The sequence below is a fragment of the Microcebus murinus genome, chromosome 26, assembly GCF_040939455.1.
Source record: "Microcebus murinus isolate Inina chromosome 26, M.murinus_Inina_mat1.0, whole genome shotgun sequence".
NCBI classification, from domain to species: Eukaryota; Metazoa; Chordata; class Mammalia; order Primates; family Cheirogaleidae; genus Microcebus; species Microcebus murinus.
This window is the reverse complement of record NC_134129.1, coordinates 6,059,023-6,086,535: the sequence shown is the minus strand read 5'-3', so window position 1 is coordinate 6,086,535 and position 27,513 is coordinate 6,059,023. Positions and strand designations below refer to the sequence as shown.

At 35.7% G+C, this 27,513-nt stretch overlaps 1 protein-coding gene across 5 annotated transcripts in view; it reads right to left on the bottom strand.

Moving 5' to 3' along the window:
• Positions 1 to 2,323: 2,323 nt before the first annotated feature.
• YTHDC1 (YTH N6-methyladenosine RNA binding protein C1) overlaps positions 2,324 to 27,513 on the bottom strand; it is a 41,685-nt gene continuing 16,495 nt past the window's right edge. For 2 of the 5 annotated variants that reach the window (XM_012760977.3, XM_012760979.3), the window contains 15 exons: positions 26,845 to 27,173; positions 26,309 to 26,726; positions 24,311 to 24,400; positions 23,784 to 23,837; positions 23,125 to 23,219; positions 20,631 to 20,739; positions 20,431 to 20,548; positions 13,202 to 13,286; positions 12,053 to 12,219; positions 9,422 to 9,504; positions 8,104 to 8,140; positions 7,968 to 8,031; positions 7,797 to 7,859; positions 6,222 to 6,356; positions 2,324 to 3,316 (listed from right to left, as the gene is read on the bottom strand). In XM_012760977.3, coding sequence (XP_012616431.1) covers positions 3,092 to 3,316; positions 6,222 to 6,356; positions 7,797 to 7,859; positions 7,968 to 8,031; positions 8,104 to 8,140; positions 9,422 to 9,504; positions 12,053 to 12,219; positions 13,202 to 13,286; positions 20,431 to 20,548; positions 20,631 to 20,739; positions 23,125 to 23,219; positions 23,784 to 23,837; positions 24,311 to 24,400; positions 26,309 to 26,726; positions 26,845 to 27,173 — 2,072 coding nt within the window. In that variant the 3' untranslated portion in view covers positions 2,324 to 3,091. The remainder of the gene's footprint in view (positions 3,317 to 6,221; positions 6,357 to 7,796; positions 7,860 to 7,967; positions 8,032 to 8,103; positions 8,141 to 9,421; positions 9,505 to 12,052; positions 12,220 to 13,201; positions 13,287 to 20,430; positions 20,549 to 20,630; positions 20,740 to 23,124; positions 23,220 to 23,783; positions 23,838 to 24,310; positions 24,401 to 26,308; positions 26,727 to 26,844; positions 27,174 to 27,513) is intronic. The other 3 variants (XM_012760978.3, XM_012760980.3, XM_012760982.3) reach the window with 3 other exon arrangements.

The following is a 27,513-nucleotide window of genomic DNA, read 5'->3' as shown; positions in this document are numbered from 1 at the left end:
AACTCAATACTAAGCTTCTTAACATCCAAAATACAGGTGGGCATGGTGGCTCACACCTGTAACCCTAGCATTCTGAGAGGCTGAAGCGGGAGGATTGCCTGAGCTCAGAAGTTCGAGACCAGCCAGAGCAAGAGTGAGATCCTGTCTTTACTAAAAGGAGAAAGAAATTAGCCTGACAAAAATAGAAAAAATTAGCTGGGTGTGGTGGCACGCGCCTATAGTCCCAGCTACTCAGGAGGCTGAGGCAGGAGGATCGCTTGAGCCCAGGAGTTTGAGGTTGCTGTGAGCTGGGGACACTCTAGCCTGGGCAACAGAGTTTTACTGTCTCAAAAAAAATAATAAAAAAATACAAAATACATCTACGTGGATGGATGGACACTTTAGGAGAACTCTCTGCTTAAATGAAGGCTTAAGAAAATGTTAATGTTCAAAATCCTCAACAGAACACCTGGCATCATCAATTTAGACATTAATTTATATTCCATTTTTAAGTGATGACGTGGCTTCTTTGGAAACTCCAAATTGGATAAAAATATGGGGTGACTCTTGGACCCATCAATTACTATCCTTTGTAACTGTGGGTAAGTTTTTGAGCCTCTATGAGCCTAGTTCCCCTCTACAAAAATACAAACCAGGATGTTACAGGAGGAGGAAATAAGTCAGTACACAGAAACACGAAAGTGTTGCCTACTAAGGGCTCAATATTATATAACATTTATTACTATTATTTCTGGCAAATAACTTTATTACCAACCAGTTTTGTGTAACTAGTTATCTCATAACAGTTTTGGCAATTTTTCTAAATTACAAAAATTCTGCAGTGTTTAAGAACACGAAAAAAAAACGTATTATTGTCTAACTGCTAAATACAAACAAAATATAAGTGAACTGACATACTTACAGCACGAACTGATATATTTTATATGTATACATTTTAGTTGTCAAAATTCAAAGACAAGCACCAACTGGTTTAGTTTAACCAAAGGCAATGTCAAAACTAGAACCCAGGTTTCCTAAAACAGAGTTGAGTGTTCTTTCTCTCTACCACACCGCACAGATTTAAAAATTTAGGCTTAAATTTTGAGATTGGTAAATATAACTACTTGTAGTGAATGTATGGAAAAATATTCTAAATGCTACTATACGAATGCAGTAAAATTATAGTTTTAAATATCCTTTAAGATTAAAGCTCCTGGCCGGGCACGGTGGCTCACGCCTGTAATCCTAGCACTCTGACAGGCAGAGGCGGGAGGACTGCTCAAGGTCAGGAGTTCCAAACCAGCCTCAGCAAGAGCGAGACCTCGTCTCTACTAAAAATAGAAACAAATTAATTGGCCAACTAAAAACATATATACAAAAAATTAGCTGGGCATGGTGGTGCATGCCTGTAGCTTGGGAGGCTGAGGCAGCAGGATCGCTTGAGTCCAGGAGTTTGAGGTTACTGTGAGCGAGGCCGATGCCACGGCACTCTAGCCCAGGCATCAGAGTGAGACTCCGTCTCAAAAAAAAAAACCAAAAAAGATTAAAACTCCCACATTCTCCTTTTCAGGCCAATATAGATTAATGTTAAAATTGTGTATTATGATTTGGTACATAGCAAAACTATACTGTATGAAAACATTTTTAGAAGTATGCAAACATTCGAATATCCTTAATGTTTAGATGTTCAACTTTATAAAGGCCATGATTTTAAGTGTAACGCATGAAATTGAAATGTCAAAAAATTCTTTCACAAACTTTTCTTGCGTAGCTCTACTACTTCTGTTTTAGCTTGTTACTACTGGGAGAGACTGGCGTTAAAATATGTAACTAACTGTAAGAGGATTAAATTTTAAAAGTCCATGTGTAAGTAAAATAGAAAATATCTACAAAGTAGTTCACTTCTAGAAGACTGACACAAAAAAATTAAATGAGTAAGAAAATAATTTTGTGATTAAAGTAGACCCAAAAGTCTTAAAAGATATACAAATACTTAACCAAAACACCAACATAACTCTTGTGTACCACTCATTCTTATATTAGAAATAGAAGTAAGCTGTTTTTCCATTCTTGTAATACTTCATTTAAAGAATGGGCTCCAGCTCCATCCAGGATAATACAATAGGTAGTTCGTCATTTTTTTTTTGATGGCTGAGTAGGACTCCATTGTATACACATACCACGTTTTGTTAATAAGCTGTTAACTGGCCTAGGTTAATCATTTCTGTTCAAACATGTCAAAAATAAATAAAAAAGCAAATGAGGTTCCTAAAATTTCCTAAACAAAAAGCATTCTTCTATGCACACTAAAACAAACTTACAATCAGACAAGAAATACAAAAGATGAGTGTCAATCTTTACCAATTTATTTTATACAAAACAGTAGCAATGTAGAGTATGGGAATTATCTTCCGCTGCCACACACGCAAGTTGTGAACATTCCAAGCCAATGTATACAGTTTGGAAGGGAAGGATAAACGATAGCATCAACCATGCTACTGAACATAGGAATTTTTTATTTAAAAAGATTAAAAATTAGATAGCAGTGTCTTCTTAATATTGCTCTCATCATTGAAGACTGAATAAAAATAAAAAGTGACTTTATAAGTTTAAAAAAACAGGAAAAGGAAAAAACCAAGAGGCTGCTATAACACTGCCATATAGTCAAACCATCATACTTCAATATTTGCATACTTGATAGCAGCATATTTACTGAACCGTGTGCAACTACATGTAGAAACACATCAAAGCAAAATATCATGGCAGTTATCAATCAAGATCCAAAAGAAAGAAAACAAACAAAAAATAACTAGGATGAACGCACTGTAAGATGAACATTTACGAAGAATGAATCAATATCTACATTCCTGGACCGTTCCATTCTGCCCCAACAGAAGTGTCAAGTCAACTGTCGACTGTGTATTTTTGGCGGATTTGAGTTTTTCCAGTTCTTATTATACTGCATGCTTGGAACAAAGGGGGGTCATAATAAATCCTTCTACACAATGAACTTTATGTAGACAGCTGAAAATAAATTTACTACTTGTAAACACACACAAAAAAAATACAAGATTTTTTTTATCTTTAAACAATCAGTGCTTGCAAAAGCGCATTATCTCCGATATCGACCTCTCTCCCCTCGGTCTCTGTCCCGATCACATAATCGCTCTCTTTCTCTTTCTCTATCACGTCCTCTATCTCGCTCTCTGTCCCTTCTGTTATCCCTGGGACGGTCTCGCTCTCGTTCTCGATCTCTTTCACGGGGTCTACTTCTCCGACCACTGACGACAGCTTGAGTGCGACGGAGGAAATCGTCCACCCTCATATCATAATCATGCTGGAAAAAGGAAGAAATGGGTCAGGTATGTCAAAAATGAAAATGGAATGAGTCCCTATATAATAATTGTCTGACAGAAGAAGAATCTAGAGAAACACAATAATGAATTAATTCAAAACATAATTTTGAAATTATTTAGAGAAGGGATTTTGATGTCTCATTAGATACCCTAAGACTCAAATCTTTCCATGTAGTTTCTTATTCAACTTTAGTGACTTTTCCATCTGACCCCTTAGTAAGATTTAGTCCAAAGTAATCACGTAGTCATGACCATCAACCATTAATGCTTACGTGCTGCCAATTATGCTAGATGTTATTGATGTTATTCTACAACAGTTATCGTTAACCCTTTGCACTCGCTTGTTTTCTCGATTCCTTTCTTCTCCTCGGGATTTAACTTTTTCAATACCCCAGATTTTACAAATCGCGGCAGAATAAAAAACTGAAGTTTCTTTTCATACAAACTTATTTATTTGGATTTTTTATATTTCAAATTATTGATACATTCAAAGAGTAATTTTAATCTCTATAATTTTTGCTGGACGTGTCGAGTCACACTCGACATCCAAGTGCAAAGGGTTAACCCTACTTTTTTTCCTCCTTCAAATTCTACAAATTTCAATTCTATGAACTGAACTCTGCCCCCTTAAGGTGAAATTAGGAAGTCTTATGTTCTAGATTTTCTTTCAAACCAAACTAAATTTATAAAATTTGATGGCACTTTAGGAAAATACATACTACAGTAAGACGGTGAAGTCTTACTAGCCAACAACATACTACAGGCTGAAGAGGACGAGAAAGGGTAAGAAGTGTAACTGCCGCAGTGAGGGGCAAGGGAAAGCTGTGGCCACTTCTAAACTTGACCCCTGCCTGCTCTGGTGTAAGCTTTCTACTCTCAGTTCTTAGCTCACCTTTACTTACTGATTTTGGTCCCTTTTTAAAAACTCAGCTAAAATATAAAGAACATACGGTTTAAAAATACAATTCCACACTACCCTTCATATATAATGAATATGTGATTATACAAGCAGAGAATATACATATACTAATCAAAAAATTACTATATAAAGGTTCATGAAATAGAACTTGTTTTTGTTTGTGACAGAATCTCACTCTTCACTCAGGCTGGAATTCCTGGGCTTGAGTGATCCTCTCACCTCAGCCTCCCAAGTATCGAGAACCATGGTGTCAGCCACCATATCCAGCTAATTTTTTATTTATATTTTTAGAGACAAGTGTCGCATATATTGCCCAGGGTAGTCTCGAATTCCTAGCCTGAAGTGATCCTCCTGCCTCACCCTCCCAAAGTATTGGGATTACAGGTGTGAACCACATGCCCAGCCTAGAAACTTGTTTAAAAAAGACAAGTATACTTCAGTTAAAAAAAAAAAAAGTCTGAGAAAGACTTTCTATTTTAAAAACTATGTGATCCACTCTGGGAGGCTGAGGCGGAAGGATTGCTCAAGGTCAGGAGTTGGAAACCAGCTTGAGCAAGAGCAAGACCCCATCTCTACTAAAAATACAAAGAAATTAATTGGCCAACAAAAAATATATACAGAAAAAATTAGCTGGGCATGGTGGCACATGCCTATAGTCCCAGCTACTTGGTAGGCTGAGGCAGGAGGATCACTTGAGCCCAGGAGTTTGAGGTTGCTGTAAGCCAGGCTGACGCCACGGCACTCTAGCCAAGGCAACAGAGTGAGACTCCATCTCAAAAATAAAATGAAAACTATATTATCATTTACAAGCATTTTTTAAGATACCACAACCCATCAGGTCAACTAAGATTTCATCATACATAGGCTATATATTTCTTCCTTATGTGACTAACTAAAACAATAAAATAATTTAAAGTCTATTAATTAGTCAGGAATCTCTAATTGTTTTACAGAATGTTAAATGTCCTGATATGATTTGATTTTTAAGACTTATCTTTATAATGATAAAGAAATAAATGATAACAAATTTAAAATGATAACAATGTCTCAAAGACAGACTAGAAAATTACTGTTCTAATAGGCTCTCTCAAATATACACACTCTTCCCTCATAGTGAGAAGATAATTTGGCCTTGCCCAAACTAATTACCCTAAGTTGGGGGGAAAAATTTCAATTTATATATCCTACTTTAACATCAAAACTTCCTTTCTAAGGCTACTAAACTTACATGCATATGGATTATGCTGCCAACAGGTGCCAGATGACAATTTCCACTTTTTAAATAAAAGTACTATTGGGAGCAGGGGGAGACCAGCATTTTATAAACAAACTCAGCCTCACATGTATAATAAAAACCCAGAAAACTCAAACTAGAAATTGTCTTTCATTAGTACTGTTTTGCAGCGATTTTTAAAAAGCTTTCACATCTATAATATCAAATAATTAACAGAACCATTTACTAAAGGACAATTATTCTTCCACTACATTTTTTTTTTTTTTTAGACAGAGTCTCACTTTTGTTGCCCTGGCTAGAGTGAGTGCCGTGGCGTCAGCCTAGCTCACAGCAACCTCAAACTCCTGGGCTCAAGCAATCCTCCTGCCTCAGCCTCCCGAGTAGCTGGGACTACAGGCATGCGCCACCATGCCTGGCTAATTTTTTCTATATATATTAGTTGGCCAATTAATTTCTTTCTACTTATAGTAGAGACAGGGTCTCGGTCTTGCTCAGGCTAGTTTCCAACTTCTGACCTCAAGCAATCCGCCTGCCTCGGCCTCCCAGAGTGCTAGGATTACAGGCATGAGGCACCACGCCCGGCCTTAGGTGCATACTTTAAGTGTACTGCATTCTTTTTTTGAGATATAATAAACTACATTTTTATTCAAAATTGGACATTTCATATTTAATGACCTAATACCTATAGAATTCTGAGTAGTTCCCTCACACCTTTGCCTTCGTGTTAACTTACTACTCGTTTATCTCTGTATCTTGCTTCATGTGGTACTGGATGATGTCCTGAGTAAGGGGGATGAGCTTGAGGAGGTGGAGCATGATGCTGATAGTAAGGATGGTGTGGAGGCTGTTCCATTCCTGGATAAGGGGGCTAAAAAAAGGAAAACCATTTTCATAAGAATCTACCAAATATCCTTGTAAATAAAGCATTCTTTGAATTCCTCTACCCAAACCACCAACCCCCCCCCCCAAAATAATCTACTAGCAATTTACTTTGATGGCTTTAAGATTCTTCAAAATAGCCCTTTTGTTTGTTGAAAACAAATGTGTCTAACAAACTCTGATTACACATCTTCTAAAATTTAATGTTTATACTTTTCTGCTCATATCATCTAGATATTAATAGAAATAGCAAACACTTACATAATGCTTACTATGAAGCCAGGCACTATTCTAAGTATTTTATAAGTTTCATTTAATTTTCACAGCAACCCAATGAGATAGGTGCTATTATATTCCTAGTTTACAAAAGGGAAAACAGAGGTACCAAGAGGTTAAGTAACCTGCTTACAGTCACACTGCTATTAAAAGGAGAAAGTAGGTACACAGTATCAGGCATCCTGGTCCTAGAACTGGTGAGCTGCTTAACCACTATGCACAAATCTATTATTTAAAAAAAATCCAGGAGCTAATGATCTTTTAAATACTGTTATAAAATGAAGAAAGGGCAAATCAAAAATTACTTTCACAGTTATAGTCAACATCATACATTAAATACTTCATAGAATCTAAATGTCATAGAATCTAAAACATATTCCAAAAAGAATACACAATTTTTTTAAAGGAAATAATTTAAAATCAAAACTACTCAGTGGGGGGGGAAATGGGCATTTATTGAAACCTTAAAATCTGTACCCCCATAATATGCCGAAATAAAAAATAAAAATAAAAAAAATAAAAAATAAAAAGTCAAAAAAAAAAAACCTACTCAGTGTTTAGTCTTATTTTTACATAGAGAAATAAATTTACTGAGTATTATATAGGTACTATGCTATACTTTACATGCATTATAAATTTGTCTTCTTGACAATCCTATGAGACTGATACTATTATGTTAAATTCTAGGGAAATTCCTTCCTGTACAAGGAAAGGTGTAATGTCCATCTCATTCACCACTGTATACCCAGAACAAGCACAGTAGCCTCGCACAGGGAACATACTAAATATAGTATTTGATTAGCCATAAAAAGCAATTGATGTCCGTTGAATTTTATGGATGAGGAAAACTAAGAGTTGCATTGTGAAATTTACCCAAGGTCATAGAATTGAGAAGAGAAAGGAATGTATCTGAACCCAGGTACATCTTGCACTACTCACCATTGCTATATTACACTATTACACTTCTCAATTAAGTCAGTATTGTATTATTAACACAAATCAACTTATTCATTAGTCTTTAGTTTTTAAAAATAGCATACAATTATTAATCACCCAAAAATTCATACTTTAAGTCTCTTAATATTCTAAGTACCCAAAATATTAGGAACTGCAAATGAAGTTAAATAACTTACAAAAATAGAATAATACAAACCATTCCTTGCCAAGGTGGTGGTGGTCCCATGTTATGAAATTCCCTCACATAATCATTGTAGGACTAAAATGAAAGATGATAACGTCAATATAAATAAAAATAATTCCAGAACTATAAAATAAGTCAGATCCTGATTTTATCTACATTAAATATATAAAATTAAATGCTTACCCCATTTAAAAACACATCTCGGCGAACTCCTGAAAATCGTCTGTTGGGAATAAGATTTGTGAAACTAAATTCAGGTAATTCATAAACTAGTTCCAAGAATGTAATTCAAAGCTAAGCAAGAGTGAACCCGACTTACCTATCTACTTCCTGGTATCGTGGATCCTTTAAATACCCTGTTCAAACATCAAGTATTTCAGTAAATCAAATTTATATATTTTTTTATTATGGCATTATAATTAAACCTTCCTTACCACTTGTTTCAATTCTTTCCATGAAATATGTACTTTAAGTGATGCTATTATTGTATTATTCCATTTTCAAATTTTCTTCTCAAATGACATGATAATCGAGGAAATAACTAAGTAACTTAATGATATCACAGAATTGTAAACTGCTAGAGAAGCTTTCATATGTATCTTCTAAGTTCACGTTCCAAATCTTGCTAAATAGGAAATTTCTTCATTCTGTACCACAGGAAGGTTAAGGGCAGAAAACTATCTTGAGGATACTGTAGTAGGGCTTCCTTAAAACAAATGTTTACCTTCCACCTTAGGTATATACAGGCCTTGCTAAGTAAACCATACTTAAGTTTTTAAAAATGCAAATTCAAGAAGGAGGGAAACAAAATTGCAAAAGTTGCAAAAATGAAGATGTATACATTTTCAATCAAAGAACCATGGAGAGAGAAAACAATGCTCTTTCCTCTTCTTCCTTCTGTTAGTTAGACCCAGCAAATTAAAACATAAAAACATTTGAGTGGCCATGTTACTGGGGAAAAACTATTTTGACTTTCTGCAACAGAATCTCCCATTTGGGAAATGAATGAGACTTATAAAGCCACTTGTTACACAATGGTGCTATAATGCCCAATAACACAAATTTCCAAACTGCAAGTTTTATAAGTGTGTTACTGACTCTATTCTAAATATATGGTATCTTTTCTTGAATGTAATTTGCTTTTTTAAATTCTAGTAAGGGATAGATTAACTGAAAAGTTGCATTTAGCTTACAAATAAAATATTTCCCATTCCTCTCCAAACCACATGAAGTTAACGATTTTCATTTTTTTAAAAAATAGCATAATTTCACTTTCCAACTAAAGATATATACCACATGAAACACTAAGTATTACAGGGAACAAAAAGTATAATGGTCATTGCTTTACCTAACTACATTTAAAATTAAACACATGTACAGGGTAGATTCCATTTTTGCAAAATTAGCAATTTCAGGTAATTTTAATAGATTATGATGAGTCACAGTGGAATAGATTAGACAACCTTAAGAAAGTAGGGCAAGAATTACTAATGAGAACTATTAATGATTTCCTAAGGTTTAAGGAGTCATGTCCTGAATTTTTCTCACTTTTAAAACTATAGGATTACAAGTAAATTGTTTTGTTTTGTTTTTTAATAATTTTACGTCAAATATCTGCAGGATTATAAAATATTAACCTGGTCTCTGGTGAAACTCAGGGGGATAGTCAATCCTTGGTTTCTTTCTGCTGTTATGAATATCATAATCTTCTGGTCGACGCCTACACAAATTAGACACATTAGAAATTAAACCAAAAACTGCTGGGAGAATAAACAGTAAAGCAAGAGTAGTTTCTGACAGAAATAATTACAAAGAATTATTATTTCCTTTAAATTAACATCTTAATTTTTGATGAGCAAGTTGTCTTAAAATTCCTAATTTTTAAAGCCTCAAATAAATCCCTATGAACCAAACCTTTAATTGCTGAAAGTAGATAGATATTCTCTGCAATCTCAAGCTATCATGAGATAACCAGGAAAAGTAATCTGATCAAAACATGTAAATCAGACTTTAGCAGTTATCTAAACAAAAGCAAATGAACCATCATCAAACTAAAGTAAATATCCAGTTTAAACAATACACTTTCTCAAATAAAGTCTGCAGGTGAAAAAGGGGGGAAAATCCTCTTCCATCATTGTACAACAGGTAACTCTAAACTTATTAAGGCCATTTTAAGTATGTCTAAACAAAATTAAGAATTTCTTAAATATTTTTTCCTCTGCTTTGCACAAAATCATACTTTTCAGATGAGAATACAGAAAATTCAATACTTATTAAAAGTGATTTTACAAGAAAGTTTTAAAAATCTTAATACTTGGGAACACTAATTTCTTAGTATTTCTTAATAACATTCAGTTTTTCTTTCTATACTTAATAACAGGAACTAGGGACATTTTTTCCCAGAGACAATGCCTCGAAATAAAACTAGCTTTTATAAATCGGCAAGTAACAGGTCAGAGTTTTAACAAAGTTCATATAATTAGTTTAAAGTGTATTCTTTAGAAGGTGAAATTTTACTCTCTACAGAGGGCTGCTCTTTACTGTCTTTCAGGAATCTTAAGGGTTAATGTAACACATCATTAAATACACTTCAATTTTCTTAGTAGATAATAAAGAATTAAAAACAAAAAAATTGAAATACTTATGAAATAAATTTATCTTTTTACCCTTAATGTCAAATAAAAACTCTATTACAACCTGACATCACTAGTTTTTCAGCTATTTCTCTAAAGAACAACTGCTTTCATTAACTTTTGCAAGACAAGTTCACTTAAACTACAATATTAAGTGCAATAACCCCAATCCCCCCAACATAATAAAAACAGTTGCATCTACAATAAGTAATACTAAGAAAATTAAAAGCTGGTTTAAAAAATAAACATACCGCTTTCTTGTAGTTTGGGGAGTGCATTTACGACCGGTATAAAACATGATAGTAACAGTTCATATAGTAGTCCAACTACTGACTTTAAGCTGTAAGCCACATACATAAATGGAGGCCCTGGCAGGCTTGAGAGAAGGTGTAGTGGTGTAATAAGTATAGTTTGCAGTCCATTGCAAAACTGAGGTAAAACTTCACTTGTGTATACTGTATTGCACTGGAAACCTCTTAGCTTAAAACTTCAAAAGACATCTCGGTGCTCAGTCCTTTTAGGCCAAAAATAAGGGGCTCTGCCAGGTTTCCTCCTACCTATTCGACAGTGTCCTTTTTAAGCTCAAAGAAATGGGGACTCTTGTTGTATTATCTGTACCTACCACAGGATGTTTCCACCAAAAGGAAACTTTGTTAACCAAAGGTTTCATCCCATCAACCATACATCCAATAGTCTTTAGCAGAATATTTTAGATTTAGCTGTACGCAAATCTACACAGGGGAAGGTGTTGGGTAGAAGGGCTTAAATCAGTCCTTTGCAAAGACTTCTCCAATTCTGTAACAAGTTAAACCCCCTTTTCCTGGAAAATGCTGTTTAGTTCATAAAGCAGTGATCAATAACCATGGCGATCCTCTAAAAAACACTTTAAGTCCACAGGTACTGCCAGCATCTGGAAAAGTTGTAAACAGACACAGCAACAGCCCTTCTTTTTGGTTTGTTGCCGGGTCTCCCAGGGCCACTTCATCCCCTTTGGAAAGAACCTATTGTTTTCAGAAGCTCAGCAAGATGTATGAATTCACTGGGCACATGTTAGAGAATATCTGGCAATAAGGTTAACACATCACGGTGATAAAATTTCAAACAGTCCCAATAATGCTCCTCTTGAATATCAAAATAACTTAAAATATTTTATCCTCTAAATGAGGCGTCATCTTCTGAAAAAATATTAGTGATCCTTTATAAAAGTCCCATATCTGATAAGGCTTATCCAGAGACACACCTGAAAGAAAAGGCTTTTTACAAAATATTAACAATTTTTGCAAACAAAGACTTCCTCCTCTTCCTCCTTTCTAGCCTGTTCTTAGTAACAAATGCCTACCTCATTTCAATTGTATACATTGTATTATCTGAGTATTATCTAATTTAAACTGGTCATCACTCTTTAGCAAATAATTTTTTCTGCATAAGGAAAGATCCCCATTTTCCTCTTGAAAAATGACTGAGACCAAGGTGACCATGTGAAATCCTCAATGAAGCCACAAACCAGTCCATGCAGCTTGATTTGAGGATTTTCTCTTTCTTCTTTACCGCAGAACAAACTTTTGACGAATCACATTCCTCCATCATGTTATTCTGACACATGTGCCTATTATCAGTCCAAAGAACGTTTCTAACCTTCCCACATCCCGGACTGGTTCTCGACGGGATGGACGTCCTCTTGATCTGGGCTGAGAATGCATTCTTCTCTTGTGACGCATTTTATGAATGACCTGATACAAGTCAATACTTTCATCGGGGGGAAATAGAAGACAAAGCTGGGTTCCACATTCAAGTTCAATTTCCTAGAATAGGAAAGTAGCAATTTACAAAACAAAAACAAGAGAACCTTTCAATATTTTCCTGATGTACAAAAACAAAAACTGATTTGGAGGCTTCCTTCCCAAGGTTGACGATCATATGGGATTTCAAAAAGTTCCAGATATATAAACCTTTCAAAAATGTTTCATGTATTTTATAAAGGGTAAAAACTAGAAGTGTAGGCTCTCCAAAGCAAAATACACAAATGCAGTTGCTTAAAATTCTGTGACAATCACCCTCTGAAATCTTACTTCTTTGAGCAAAAATACAAAATACCAGGACAAAGTCATCCATCTTAATACAGAGAAGGAAAAATACATGTTAGCATATGTGCCAAAAACTTTGGTAGGTAATTGACAACTGCTAAATGTACTGAAATACCTTAGGTTAACCACAAAGGCAGACTAACCTATGAGCTTTTTAAAATTAAGTCTTATTTTCAACATAGTACCAACATCTTTACTTATGAACAATGAAAATATTACTTCTGGCTCAGAATTATGTGTGGGAACTATGAAGATCAAAGATTTTGATTTAAGTTACTACACACTTTCAATTCACTTGCAGATTTGGAAACCTGAGTATATACACTATACACTGATTTCTACTGAGAAAATTTCAGTAAATATGTTAAATAGCAATTCTAATATGTACTATAGAATGTAAAGAACCTGTTAAAGAGTGGGATCATGAAAAATCATTTAAAATCAGGTCAATTCCTTTAAAAATTTTTCCTTCAATTATATTCCATGAAAGTACCATATAAAGCTACATATATTGCAACATGATGGGGGTCTTATTAATCGGTCTTAATCACAGTAATCATAAATTCCAAACAAAAATGTATTTGCCTAAACTTTCATATGAAGTTCTTCAGAAATGGTTAAAAGATGTCCTTCAATTAAGATCTCTAAAAGGGTTGATTAAATGTATGTATTTTTTAAAGAATCAATTAAAACAACAAACCTGTCCATCACGTCCAATCTTTACTGGCTTATGTTCATTCCAAGGGTTGGTGAGATGAGCCGACTTAGTGAATGGTAATTCTCGCCTAAATACAAAGTAATTACCAATTACATTATTTTGCAGAATCCTGTAAGGACCTTATGCTACCTTTGGTAGTGAATTCCTATGTTAATTGTGATTTAAATGTGATTAAAATTTTAAAAATCACTTATAGTGGCAGAGTTTATTGTGGAGAAAGCCCCTTCACAGACTAGTTCTTTCCATCTTCTACAGTTTTCTCAAAAAAAAAGCTAAAATAATAAATATACAGTGCTTAAGAGAATGGACTTGAAAACCAAAACAATTTTGGGCTTAAACCCCAGCTCTCCCTCTTAACTTCTCTGAGCCTGAGTTTCTTCATCTTATAAGGATATCATTATCTACTTCATAATTGTTTTACATATGTCTGCAATAAAACAACACAAAATATTTACATATCCCTTGCTTCAGTATGCTCAAAAAACTGTAATTATTATCTTATACAAGCATATGATTAAAAGGAAAGAAAATAAAAACAAACAAACAAAAAAACTGTAATTGTCTGACCAAGAAGAAGCTGAACTTCAACCTGGCTGTTAACAACAAATGAAAACAGAAATGTCCCCTATCCTTATTTCAGGGCTGCTTTCCCAGATTCAAATGTTTTCCCCAATTCAACCAGGCAATCTTCTTCACCACCGTGAATGGCTCAAGTTGTACAATAAGTTACTCATTTATGAATTCATATATTATTAATTATGTCCTCTACTTAAACTCAAGGGCAGTATCAATATAATTTAAACAGTAATAACCTGGTTTTAAGATCTCAGAACCACAGGGTGAAATGGTCTCACTAAATTTTAGATATCCTGTATTTTTTTTTTTTTTTTTTGAGACAGAGTCTCGCTTTGTTGCACAGACTAGAGTGAGTGCCATGGCATCAGCCTAGCTCAAAGCAACCTCAAACTCCTGGGCTCAAGTGATCCTACTGCCTCAGCCTACTAAGTAGCTGGGACAACAAGCATATGCCACCATGCCCGGCTAATTTTTTCTATATATATTAGTTGGCCAATTAATTTCTTTCTATTTATAGTAGAGACGGGGTCTCGCTCTTGCTCAGGCTGGTCTCGAACTCCTGACCTCGAGCAATCTGCCCGCCTCGGCCTCCCAGAGTGCTAGGATTACAGGAGTGAGCCACCGCACCGGGCCTATCCTGTATTTTTATAGTTTTTTATCAACCTTTTATAGTTTTTTATCAACAATGATAAACACAAAGATGACACAATAAACAATCGCTAGATGCCAAGAAATAATCAGAAATTAATAGCACTTGATAAGGTTTTTAACTACTTATACACAAAACAAATGCCAAAATAAATAAATAACTATTCACTGTACCTGCAATACAAATGAAGCGTTTATTCAAAAGACATGCAAAGATGACTAAGATAAAGCAGCCTGCATCCTCAACTTGCTTCACAACCATTGGTCAAAATAAACAGGCACACACAACTACGGTGTAAGAGAATGGGCACCATATGCAGAATACAGAAGTTTTGTTTTGTTTTTAATGGGGGTAGTCTCATATATTTTGAGAGAAAGAAAAGCAATCAGAAAATGTTTCATGGAAGTAGTGGTACCTGACATAAGCTTGAAAGAAAAGCAACTCAGGTAAAGCTACATCCATATGTAGAGAAGGAAAGCAAAGTTACAGATTTTATATAACTTGTTTTAAACCTCAGAAAAACTTCTGATATTTGCAGGGAGAGCTAAGTATATTAGAGTCCAATTAACACGGTGGCATGCTCTGTGGTGGTGTGTGTACACATGGGGGGAGTGCCAAGTGAGTAACGGAAATGCCCACTAGGAACTGCTTAAAAGCTTAATTTCTTAGTAAAATACACATCTTACTTCATCCATCAGAAGTGATTCAACAGTACTGGTTTTTAGTTCCTTTTCAGATTATTGGAAGTGGAAAGACTATAATAAGCACATACCAAAAGCTTAGAATATCCAGAGGCAGAGCTCTAGTTAATTATTTCTTTGTCCAATACTTTAGATTTTTCTTCTAAATTGGCAATTTAAAAGTTACAGGAAAGAAAAAAAAGCAAACACCTACAGCCACCAAAATATAGGAAGGTTACAAATTATTAATGATGTTATTATAATTTAAATATTAGCAATGGAATACCCAAGACTCAAAGTAAACGTAAAGGCATATGCTGAGCTAGATGCATCATAAGGGGTTGAGATTCTTTGGTGGCACTGACTCTAACTCTAAAGAGGTATTTGTTCACTATTTCAATACATTAATCTCAGAGCCAGAGCCAGAACCGGCAGAAAACTATGAAGCCTTAGGTCCACCTAACGGCTCTGAATAAATTAAAAGAAATTGTAGGGTCCGTGGTCCATGCCACATTCTTACTTTTTCCTTTCTTCTCTGGATCACAATTATGGCACAGGCATCCTAACAGTTACCTTCTGAGTAGATGTGCTATGAAGAAGCCTACAGATACAACTTCCTTTACTATGAGTGCTCTATTAGAGAACACGTAAGGGACTCTGACCTAAGCAGTTCAGCAAATAGGGCAAATTTAACAAAACATAAAATTGTGCCGAGGCTCTTATGTACTGCATATTGGTTTGGTTATTAACATTAAAAAGAATAGAGAAACTGAAAGAAAAGAGCAATGAGTTATTTGAAATAAACATGAAAGGAGTATAAAAATCTAATAAGTAAATTTAATTCTGGATGAATGACAGTTCATAAGTCATGACCACAGCCTTATTTTGAGCTAATTACAGGTAGCAACTTAAGTCACTTTTTACGCCTTTCTTTTACCAGCTAACATGCAACATACCCAGTTTCAAACTTCCTTGTGCCTACAAAGTACCTGAGCCATCAGGGATTCAACAGGTTTAAAGTGGGTCTCAGGATTTCACATTTTAACAATCAGATGCTACTGATATAAATCACTAGGGACCACACCTAAGGAAACTTAGTCTAGAAAACATCAAACAACCCCATTAAAAAGCAGGCAAAAGACATGAACAGAAGCTTTTCAAAAGAAGATAGACGAATGACCAATAAACATATTTAAAAAAAAACTCAACATCTCTAATCATTAAGGAAATGCAAATCAAAACCCCAATAAAACATCACTTAACTTCAGTAAGAATGGCTTTTATCAAAAGTCCCAAAACAACAGATGCTGGCATGGATGCAAAGAGAAAAGAACACATATGTACTGTTGGTGGGACTGCAAACTAGTTCAAGGAAAACAGTGTGGAGATTCCTCAAGAACTAAAAGTAGACCTACCATATGATCCAGCATCCCACTACTAGGTATTTACCCAAAGGAAAAAAAAAAGACACTTTATAAAAAACTTGCACTCCAATGTTTATGGCAGCACAATTCACAATTGCAAAGATGTGGAAACAATCCAAGCGCCCATCAACACATGAGTGGATTAATAAAATGTGGGATATGTATACTATGGAGTATTACTCAACCATTAAAAAAAGGTGAATACCTTTTCTAACAACCTGGATGGAACTGAAGACCATTCTTCTAAGTGAAGTATCGCAAGAATGGAAAAGCAAGCACCATATGTACTCACTATTAAATTGGAACTAAATGATCAACACTCACATACATATGGTAGTAAAATGCAATGGAAATCAAGCAGTTGAAGTGGAGGAGGATGGGAGGGATTAATTCACACCTAATGGGTACAATGCAAACTATCTGGGTGATGGGCACACTTATAACTTTGACTCAAACTGTACAAAAGTAATTTATATAACCAAAATGGTTGTAGCCTGTAATATTCTAAAATTTTTTAAAAAAAGAAAAAATATGATGGACAGAAGTCAATCATGCTCATTGTTGCTAAAAAAAAAGTTTACAAATAAGCAATTTTTTTTTAAAAAAAGTCTTGTTATTATTAAATCTGAAGAATCTGTGGAGTCTCCCACCAACAGCCTCAGCCCCGCTACGCCCCCAAGTCCCCCTAGAGCGACAAGGAGGTGTACTTCACTGAGCGGGTGACCTCTCTGGGCAAGGACGGGCGTCGGCCCTGCCTGAAGTGTGAGAAATGTGGGAAGACGCTCACCTCTGGGGGTCATCTTGAGCATGAAGGCAAGCCCTATTGCAAGCACCCTTGCTACTCTGCCATGTTTGGGCCCAAAGACTTTGGGCAGGGTGGAGCTGAGAGTTACACTTTCGAGTAAACCCAGCTGTGGAGACCCTGTCCCCACCCGCTGGTCCACTGTTCAGGCAGATTCCAGGCCTCGCCTCAGACGCCCAGGGCCCCCTTGTACCCCTCATGCCCTCTATAAACTTTACCACGTGGAAAAGTGGAAGGAAAAAAAAAGAATCTGTGAATAAAAGTCTAATGACTATCATATCTGAAAAGAAAAAATATTAATAGCAGTTACTGCTATTAATAGCAAAGCCTCTGCATTTATAAACATCAAATCCTTTTAATTCTGAGAGTTCAATGTAATTCTCATTTATACAGTAAACTTAAACTCAAGGAGTTCAAGTGACTTACCCAAGGAAATTATCAATGCACTTAATTATCACATGCCTCCAGAACTGTAAGTATTGTAAAATTACTCTTAACAGAACTTATGGGTATTAAAAAAATTAAAATTATAGTATTTTCATTTAAAAGTATTATTTCTAGGTAAACCTAAAACAGATTTTAAACAATAAAAACACTTTACTGCTCAAAATTTTACACCTGATGTTAGTAGGATGGACTATTTGGGTTTTTTTGTTTTTTTTTTGAGACAGAGTCTCTATTGCCTGGGCTAGAGGGCCATGGCGTCAGCCTAGTTCACAGCAACCTCAAACTCCTGGGCCCAAGTGATCCTCCTGCTACACACACACACACACACACACACACACACACACACACACACCCCCACCCCTATGTTTCCCCCAAAATAAGAAAGGGTCTTATATTTATTTTTCCTCAAGACGACACACTAGGGCTTATTTTCAGGGGATGTGTTATTTTCCCCTCAAAGCCTCAGTTTGCCGCATGCACAGGATGGTCGGGACCTGACGGAGGAGCTGATCTTGGTGGGGCTGCCCGCACCTTTCCAGTCACCTCTGGGATAGTAGCTGTCACGATGGGGCAGATGAGAAGGGCTGCTCCTCTTCTCTAATGTTCCGAGATGAAATGCATGGGTTGTGCAGATATGCCGTGTAGCCACGCCCAGCACTAGGTCTTATTTTATGGGTAGGTCTTATTTTCGGGGAAACATGGTATATACTTTTAGTTGTCCAGCTGATTTCTATATTTTTCTTTTTTTGTTTTTAGTAGAGACGGGGTCACGCTCTTGCTCAGACTGGTCTCGAACTCCTGAGCTCAATCCTCCCACCTCAGCCTCCCAGAGTACTAGGATTACAGGCGTGAGCCACCACATCCGGCCCAATTTGGGTTTTCTTTTCTTTTTTTTTTAATTTTTTTTGAGACAGAGTCTCACTTTGTTGCCCAGGCTAGAGTGAGTGCCGTGGCGTTAGCCTAGCTCACAGCAACCTCAAACTCCTGGGCTCAAGCAATTCTGCTGCCTCAGTCTCCCGGGTAGCTGGGACTACAGGTATGCGCCACCACGCCCAGCTAATTTTTTTCTATATATATTAGTTGGCCAATTAATTTCTTTCTATTTATAGTAGAGATGGGGTCTCGCTCTTGCTCAGGCTGGTTTCAAACTCCTGACCTCGAGCAATCCACCCGTCTCCTTCCAGAGTGCTAGGATTACAGGCGTGAGCCGCCTCGCCTGGCCTGCAAACTAAATTTTAAAACCCTGAAGACAATCGGGGGTGGGGGGGGGCGGGATATCACTGAAAGTCTCTTCACGGTAACACTGCATTCCAACATGGTATGTATTTTTTCCATTTGCTGTATCTTTCCATGTTGTTACATGGATAATTATTATTGTATACTATACTTAAGAGACAAACCATAATTAATTTAATCAAGTTTCTCTTTGGAAGAATTCAGATGGCTTCCAATTTTTCCCCATAGAAAGTAATGATGGGATGACTTTTTTCTGCATATAGCTTTTTGCTACTCTATTAAAAATCAGCCTAATACAGTTATGCATCACTTAATGATGAGGTGGTGGAGGCAATACATACAAGGTGTCATTAGGTGATTTTGCTGTTATGCAAACATCCCAGGGTGTACTTCTACTAACCTAGATGGTGTAGCTTACTACACAGCTAGGGTTTCTAGGCTATAAACCTGTTCAACTTATTACTGTCCTGTATAGTGTAGGCAACTGTAACATAGGAGAAGTATTTAAACACAGTATCTAAGCATAGAAAAGGTACAGTAAAAATACTGTGGTATAATCTTAGAGGATCAAGGTCCTCTATGTGGTTCCTTATTGACGGACACATCAGATGCGGCACATGAATGTAAGCTATTTCTACTCCGTTATTGCCTACGTATCTTCATAATTCCTCACTATCTTATAGTAAAAGTTTAGGCTGCCCCACATTCACTCATTACTATTCATCTGTGTCATTTGTTCTCTTTTACTAACCATCTGCTTCATAAAAAAAGGTGACTATCCCAACCATACAAACCCATACACCCCCAATGTTTTGTTTACATGCTCTTCCTTGTGCTAATCTGTTTACTTGAATATAGATAGCATTTTTTCTTCTTTATTCTTAACCAATTCCTTCATGCCCATCAAAATTCAACATCCTAAGCCAACTTACAACTCAAAAGTATCCATATCCTTTCAGATAATTATTTGACTAAAATTAAACACAGTTAAATCTTAACCCAATTTCAAAACATCACAATGCCAACTAAACGCTGTTTGTTAATCTCCTTAAAATACACTGTCCACAACTTAAGTAATCCCTTCCAAAACTGTTAGTGAAGTCAAAGAGTAATTATTTTCCCAATCCACAGTAACTGACACTAAAATTACAGATATATATGCCAGACAACATTCTAAGCAATTGTCCAATTTATTGTTATATTACTAACACAGAGAACAAACAGATAAAACTCTTTACTAAATAAATCTTTGCCTTTTGCAGCCTGTATTAGATTATAAAGACAGTGAACAAGATAAGGTAAGCATATGATGTTGTTTTTACTTTAATACATTATTTCCAACTGGTAGCCTATTCAAAACAAGGGAAATTTTATTTATACTAAAGTGTATAACTAACCTGCAAATCCAGTCAATTTTAAAGACACCTCCCAGCATTTTAGCATTCATTCCTGCTGGAAGCACCCAGTGTATAGGAGATCCTCCATGATGTGATTCTGAAGAAAGCCTTGCAAACCCTAAGGGAATCATATCACAACATTAAATGTAGATACTAATATAAGTAATATTCTTGTAAGTCCAAATTATTCTTATTCTTACCTTGAAATTTTCCACTCTCTCTGACAGAAAATATTAAGATAACACTCCTTGCGGATCTGAATGCAGCATTTAACTTCTTTTCATTTACAGGGAGCGTGGACCATACACCCTATACAAATAACATAAAGACCACAAATTAAAATTAACTGCAAATCTATCATGTTTCCAGTAATATCTGCATAGGACCAAGGCTACATACAGATTTCAGTGTGCTTTAAATTTCAGTAAGCTATAATGAAGAAAGGTCATATTCATCAACTGTTAAAATAATGTAGTAATAATTTATAAAAAACCAATCAGCTATAAGGTGAATTACAAGTTGTATGCTTGTCTCCCTGAGAAATAATCAAAAATAAAATAATCAAAAATTACTATTTGGGAGGCCAAGGTGGACGAATTGCTCGAGGTCAGGAGTTCAAAACCAGCCTGAGCAAGAGTGAGACCCTGTCTCTACTATAAATACAAAGAAATTAATTGGCAAACTAACATATATATAGAAAAAATTAGCCAGGCATGGTGGCGCATGCCTGTAGTCCCAGCTACTTGGGAGGCTGAGGCAGAAGGATCGCTTGAGCCCAGGAGTTTGAGGTTGCTGTGAGCTAGGCTGACGCCACGGCACTCACTTTAGCCTGGGCAACAAAGCGGACTGTCTCAAAAAAAAAAAAAAAATTACTATTTTAGTAAACTCCTAAGTGAAGAATTTCTGTCAAGATTCTATCATTGTTCTATATTTTTTAAGCAATTTTTCTATTTAAGTTCAAATTTTTATGTATGTTTGGCTAAAGATGCCTGTGTTTTACCTAGAGCTAGAACATAAGTTATTTAATAATTTCTGAAGCATTTTAACTAATTTCTTCATTCATAAAATACAAAAAGAGATGTAATGGTAAGATAAGGCAGAAGCTCTAATTCCGCTCACACCAATCTGTTCATACAAACTGTATCTTCTCAGTCAGGCATGGTGGCTCACGCCTGTAATCCTAGCACTCTGGGAGGCCAAGGCGGGAAGATTGCTCAAGGTCAGGAGTTCGAGACCAGCCTGAGAAAGAGCAAGACTCCATCTCTACTAAAAAAAAAAAAAAAAAAAAAAAGAAACAACTTAATTGGCCAACTAAAAATACATAGAAAAAATTAGCCAGGCATGGTGGTGCGTGCCTGTAGTCCCAGCTACTCGGAAGGCTGAGGCAGGAGGATTGCTTGAGCCCAGGAGTTTGAGGTTGCTGTGAGCTAGGCTGATGCCACAGCACTCACTCTAGCCTGGGCAACAGAGTGAGACTCTGTCTCAAAAAAGAAAAAAAAAAAAAAAAAACCCACAAAACTACATCTTCTCATTCACACTATGTGCTTGATTACAATTATCTTTCAGTCTCTGTGAGGGATGGTTCCAGGACTCACTGTGGATACCCAAATCCCTAGATACTCAGGCCCTGATATAAGACGGCACAGTATTTGTGTATAACGTATGCACATCCTCCCGTATACTTTAAATCATTTCTAGACAATACCTCATACAATATAAATGCTATGTAAACAGCTGTTATACTGTATTGGTTTTTTGTGTTATATTTTATTGTCGCATTGTTATATTTTTTTTCCCTCATACTTCAATCTGTGGTTGAATCCAAAGAGGAACCCATGGCCACTGTACTTCTGCCTACATCCACTTCAGCTGGATAACAGGGTAAGTTACCACTACATAGGTTATTTGGTGTATTGTTTCCTTCTATTTGTAAAGTTTTATTGGTAATCTTTGACCTAAGTTAGAAACATAGAATATTGACAGAAATATGGTTAGAAAAAAAATTACCTTTAGTTTTAATTTTTTGAAAATCAGTTGAAACTATACAGTTACTCAATTTAAACCAACAATAGCAAAACATTATAATAGCTGGTATAACATACAAATTGATTTTTGTAGCAAAAACATAAAAAGGAAATTAGTATCTTACAACATCCTACAGCAACTGGTCATACCCTTTTTGTAAAATCTGGAGTGGGCCAGTAAGCTAATTCTTCCCTTTTCTTCTAAACCCAAGTAATCTTATTTTTAAAATATAAAAGAAACTCTCTACAAAGAAACGATTTCTTTTCAAAAGAATCTCAAAGGGTAAAACAAGCATCAACATAAAACAAAAATTGGTTAACTAAAGAAATTTAAAACTATTAGCACAATAAATAAGCAACAGAAAAGTACAGCAACAAAAATCAACAGAAGCAGATATTTTATAGTATAAAGTTAAACTATACAGTCTTCAACAATGAATATTCTGACTCCAAAAATCCATCTATAAAGTAAAAGAAAACCCAAATTCCTACTAGGTTGCCTAGCAGTAAGTGGCCACAAACCAGATTCTAAGTGGCAACTGGGCTGTGGATCTTTAAAGCTACAATGAAAAGTATAATATCTTATGTTATTGAGGATAACTCAAATCCAATTTCCCATTTAAAAATTTCAAGATTAGGATAGTTTCAATAGGACTGATGCTCATAATACCTTAGCTTTGGCAAGTGACACATTCTCATGGTTGTTACTCTTTATGAGGAAAAATCTTGCATCTTGAAGGACATATTTGAGTTTACTGGTTTGATCTGAAAAAAAGACATCCAAATTGATTAACCATTGGCCATTACTACATAAAAGGGTATAAATTGTACTAACTGAAATTAGCCCTCCGCAACCCAGCAAAACTTTTTAAATTCAACAATCACCCATTCAACCTGGAAAGCTAAGCCACAACACATAATAAAATGAAGTTAAAGACAACCAGCATTTTGTAAAAAGGTAAATCTAATCTAGTGATGTTCCGATATATCAGATCCATATTAAGAATGAAAATGGCTACAAGTTTTATAGAATTTGTATCAGATTTATTTAAGAGTGATAATGGACCATTATGCTATTAAAAATATATATATATATATATACCAACCCATTTTGTCCAAAAACTAAAATATCCTGAAATGTTTGGTATGTCTCTAAATGATAGGCAGTAAGAAGTGGACACAGAGCTTTCTATGTAAGATCATATTAATTTTTCCCTTAATATATCAGAACATTACTACATTAAAACCAACTATTAATGGAGAACTAATATGGCAAAATAATGACTTTATGCAGCATGCAATGGAAACAATTTCAAATTTAAATGATACCTTTTCGGACAGCACGAACGGAAGATGATAATTTCTCATGCTTCTTTTCTGAACCTGTATTTAGCCAAAGTACATTTGTTCAGATTGAGCTTTAATAGAGATAAGACAAAATTTCTACAGTCTTGTCACATAAAATTCTCATTCAAGACAAATTATTCCTCCTGGCGCACCCACACACACAAAAAAATACTTCTCAATGTGTACGAGTGTTTTGCTTTTTGGGTTGTTTGGAATTTTTAAAAAATATATTTGAACAGTTTCCCACTCAGAAAACTAGTCACTGAATCATCATCTTCCAAGAAAGAAAAAAAAAAAAAGGAAAAATTTCACTTAAGCAATAACAGAACAGGATTAAAATAATAAGAAAAAGCTTAGTTTCTTCTAGAATTATTACACTGAACATGCCAAAATCAGTACTAATGGACATCAACAAGTTCACACTAAACTACAGCCTCCACACACTTTCTAAAGCAGATTACATTAGAATCAGTCAAATATGATCACAAATAAAAGTAAAATGAGAATACCTGCATATGACTCTGATGCAGAGCTTCCACTTCTGTCAAAAACAATTGGAGATATGCCTCTAGCTCTCTTCCTTTCCTTCTTTTTCTCATCTAAAAAAAATCCAAACAGAGTTTTTCAAATATCACAATACAGAAACTAACACAAATAATCAAATAAGAAATGTATCGAATGTGTCTTTACGTGTTTTTACACGGCCCTTGTATTAGTCAATCTTTATCTATCTCCTGATCCCTCAATTTCCTCAGAAATTGTTCTATTTTAAAGACACTGTTCAAAAACTATATGACAGCTAACTATTTAAAGAGTTTTAAATAAATTCTCTCCCTTAATTCTCAGAACAAGTTCATGAGCTATTCTCATTTACAGATGAAGAAACCTCAACTTATAGGGGGGTTAGGCAACTTGGCTAGGGTCTAGGTTCCTGGCTGGCAGAACTTAGACTCAAAGGCAGGTCCTCCTGGGTTGAGACTACAAGCCCTGCGTTCTATTAAGTGAATGAAAAAGATATTTTACTACTATCCTTGAAACAGGACTACTTGTCTAACTAGTTTTGAGAGGTTTTTTTTTTTATTATTATTTCCTTCAAAAGTTCTCACATGTCTCTTTTAAATTTTCCTCCATAGATATTTCCTTTCAGGAGTCTAAGCACTACAAGTTGATCACACTAAAGATAATACATCTCTTTTGGCTGTTAAAAAAGATTATTTTATGGTTCAAAGTACTAAAGATCCCTGAGATAATGCCTAATAGAAGAAGATCCTTCTCAATTGTTTTTATATAATGCTAAACCTAGCATTAGTATGAAAAATCTAAAAGGAATTTTCCTTGTTTTTTAATAACTCCCACTGCTCTTAAGTTTATTGTCCCCTCCCACAACTATTACCCTTGGGGAATAAAAATGAAAGTCATCTAATAAAAGTTTCATCAACCAGCATATTGCTTTTAAAATAAACTGCAGTCTAGAATATTCATAACAGAAATTAAACTGTGAGATCCCTGGTAATTAAAAACTGGCATCTCCACAGGCAGGTGCAGTGGCTCATGCCTGTAATTCTAGATCTTTGGGAGGCTGAGGCTGGAGGATTGTGTGAGGCCAGGAGGAGTTCATGATCAGCCTGGACAACACAGCCCTACCTCTATGAAAGATTAAAAAAAAAAAACTTAGCCAGCCATGGTGGTGCTTGACTGTAGTCCTAGCTACTCAGGAGGCTGAGGCAGGAGGACCACTTGAGGCCAGGAGTTTGAGGCTGCATTGAGCTATGATTAACACCACTGCACTCCAGCCTGGGTGATAGAATAAGAATCCTTCTCTATTTAAAGAAAAAAAAAACCCAAACTGACATCTCCTAATTAAATAGTTGCAAAGCCATTCCATTTTTCTTTCATGAATTATAAAGAGAAACTACCATATGAAAAAAATAATTTTTTTCTTTTTTGATACAGAGTCTCACTCTGTTGGCCATGCTCAAGCCATGGAATCAACCTAGCTCACGGCTCCTGGGCTCAATCAATCCTCCTGCCTTAGCCTCCCGAGTAGCTTGGGCTAGAGGCATGCGCCACTATGCCTAGTTAATTTTTTCACTATGCCTGGTTATATTTTTAGTTGTCTGGCTAATTTCTTTCTATTTTTAGTAGAGACAGGGTCTCATTCTTGCTCAGGCTGTTGGCGAACTCCTAAGCTCAAATAATCCGCCCACCTCAGCTTCCCATAGTACTCGGATTTACAGATTTGAGTCACTGTACCTAGCCTGGCTTTGTGTTCATTTACAACACACACAATCAATCTGAAGCTGGGAAATACCTTTACTGAGATAGGCAGATCTCATTCAAATTATTCACATGTATTTGCAACACTCGATAGCATAACTATAAAAGATCACAAGACAATCCTACTAATACCCCTATCTCTCAAAAACTGTATAATCTGAACATTTTCAAGAACTAAACCAATCAAGGTTTTTTCCCTCAAAGACAAACTTTTACATAAAAAGTAGTACCTGATCCATCTGTGCCGGAACCAGATCTGACAGACCCATCTGTGAAGGAAACAGATTCGGAACCAGAGTCGCTGGCCTCACTTCGCGTGTCATAATCATTTCCCTCCTCCTTCTGGTCTCTCTCATCCTGTTCATATTCTTCCTCCTCCTCCTCCTCCTCCTCTTCTTCTTCCTCCTCCTCTTCTTCCTCCTCCTCCTCCTCTCCATCTTCATCCACCTCTTCATCTTCCTCTACCTCTTCATCTTCCTCTACATCTTCTTCCACGCCTTCCTCCTCATTCTCAGTGTTGTTGCCTTGTTCATCAGAAGAACCACTGCTGCCCGTTTCATGGTCGGAGCCGTATTCTTCAGAGTTCACCTCTTCCTTAGAAGACTGGCTGGATCTGCTTGCACGTCTATCCACTTCAAGCCCAACTCTCTGATGTTTAAAGAAAAAGGGAATCAGCAGTCATATAACAGACAAGGTCAGAGTGAATGAATAGTTCTCTAAAGCATCAAAAAGAATTGCTGTTTTATATCTGCAATAATATTACTACCTCAGAACCATCTGGTGTAGGGGATTTGGCCCTCCTTTCAGAATCCCTTTTCCGGAGGCAAGTTTTTTCAGGTTGACTCTTATAAGGTTCTCTGGAGGCACTGCTTGATAGACGAATTTTCCGATCAGCATCTAGACGTTTATTTCGTTCAGATCTTTGATATTCCTCATTTTTATATTCTGTGACTGACTTTCCTTTTGTACTAACTATTCTTTTGTTATTGCTAACAGATGAGCTCAATGGCTTAGAAATCAATTGTCTTGAATGGACAGAAGGCTTTTGTCGCTTGGTGTCAGTAGATTCCATTCGATCACTTTTTCTTTTTGATCCTTTAAAATACAATTTAAAAAGACACAAAGTATTTGTAATAGTCCACTTATTCTACCAAAGATTAACAGGTAACATACATCAGGGAGACTAAAGCCTCATTGCTTTAAAATGTCTTCTGAAGTATTTTTACTCCAGAGTTAATCTAAAAGAAAATAAAGCTTTTGATACTTGGAACAAATCCATATATTTAATAAGTCTCAAATATTAAAAAAATAAAAACAGTTTGTCGTATGTTTGGTGTTAACCGTCTTCAAGGAATAAATACAAAAGCAATTCTTAAGAAATTGCATCTCCTCTATTTACAGTCATTGTAACAAAAATAGTAGAAATCCTACATAC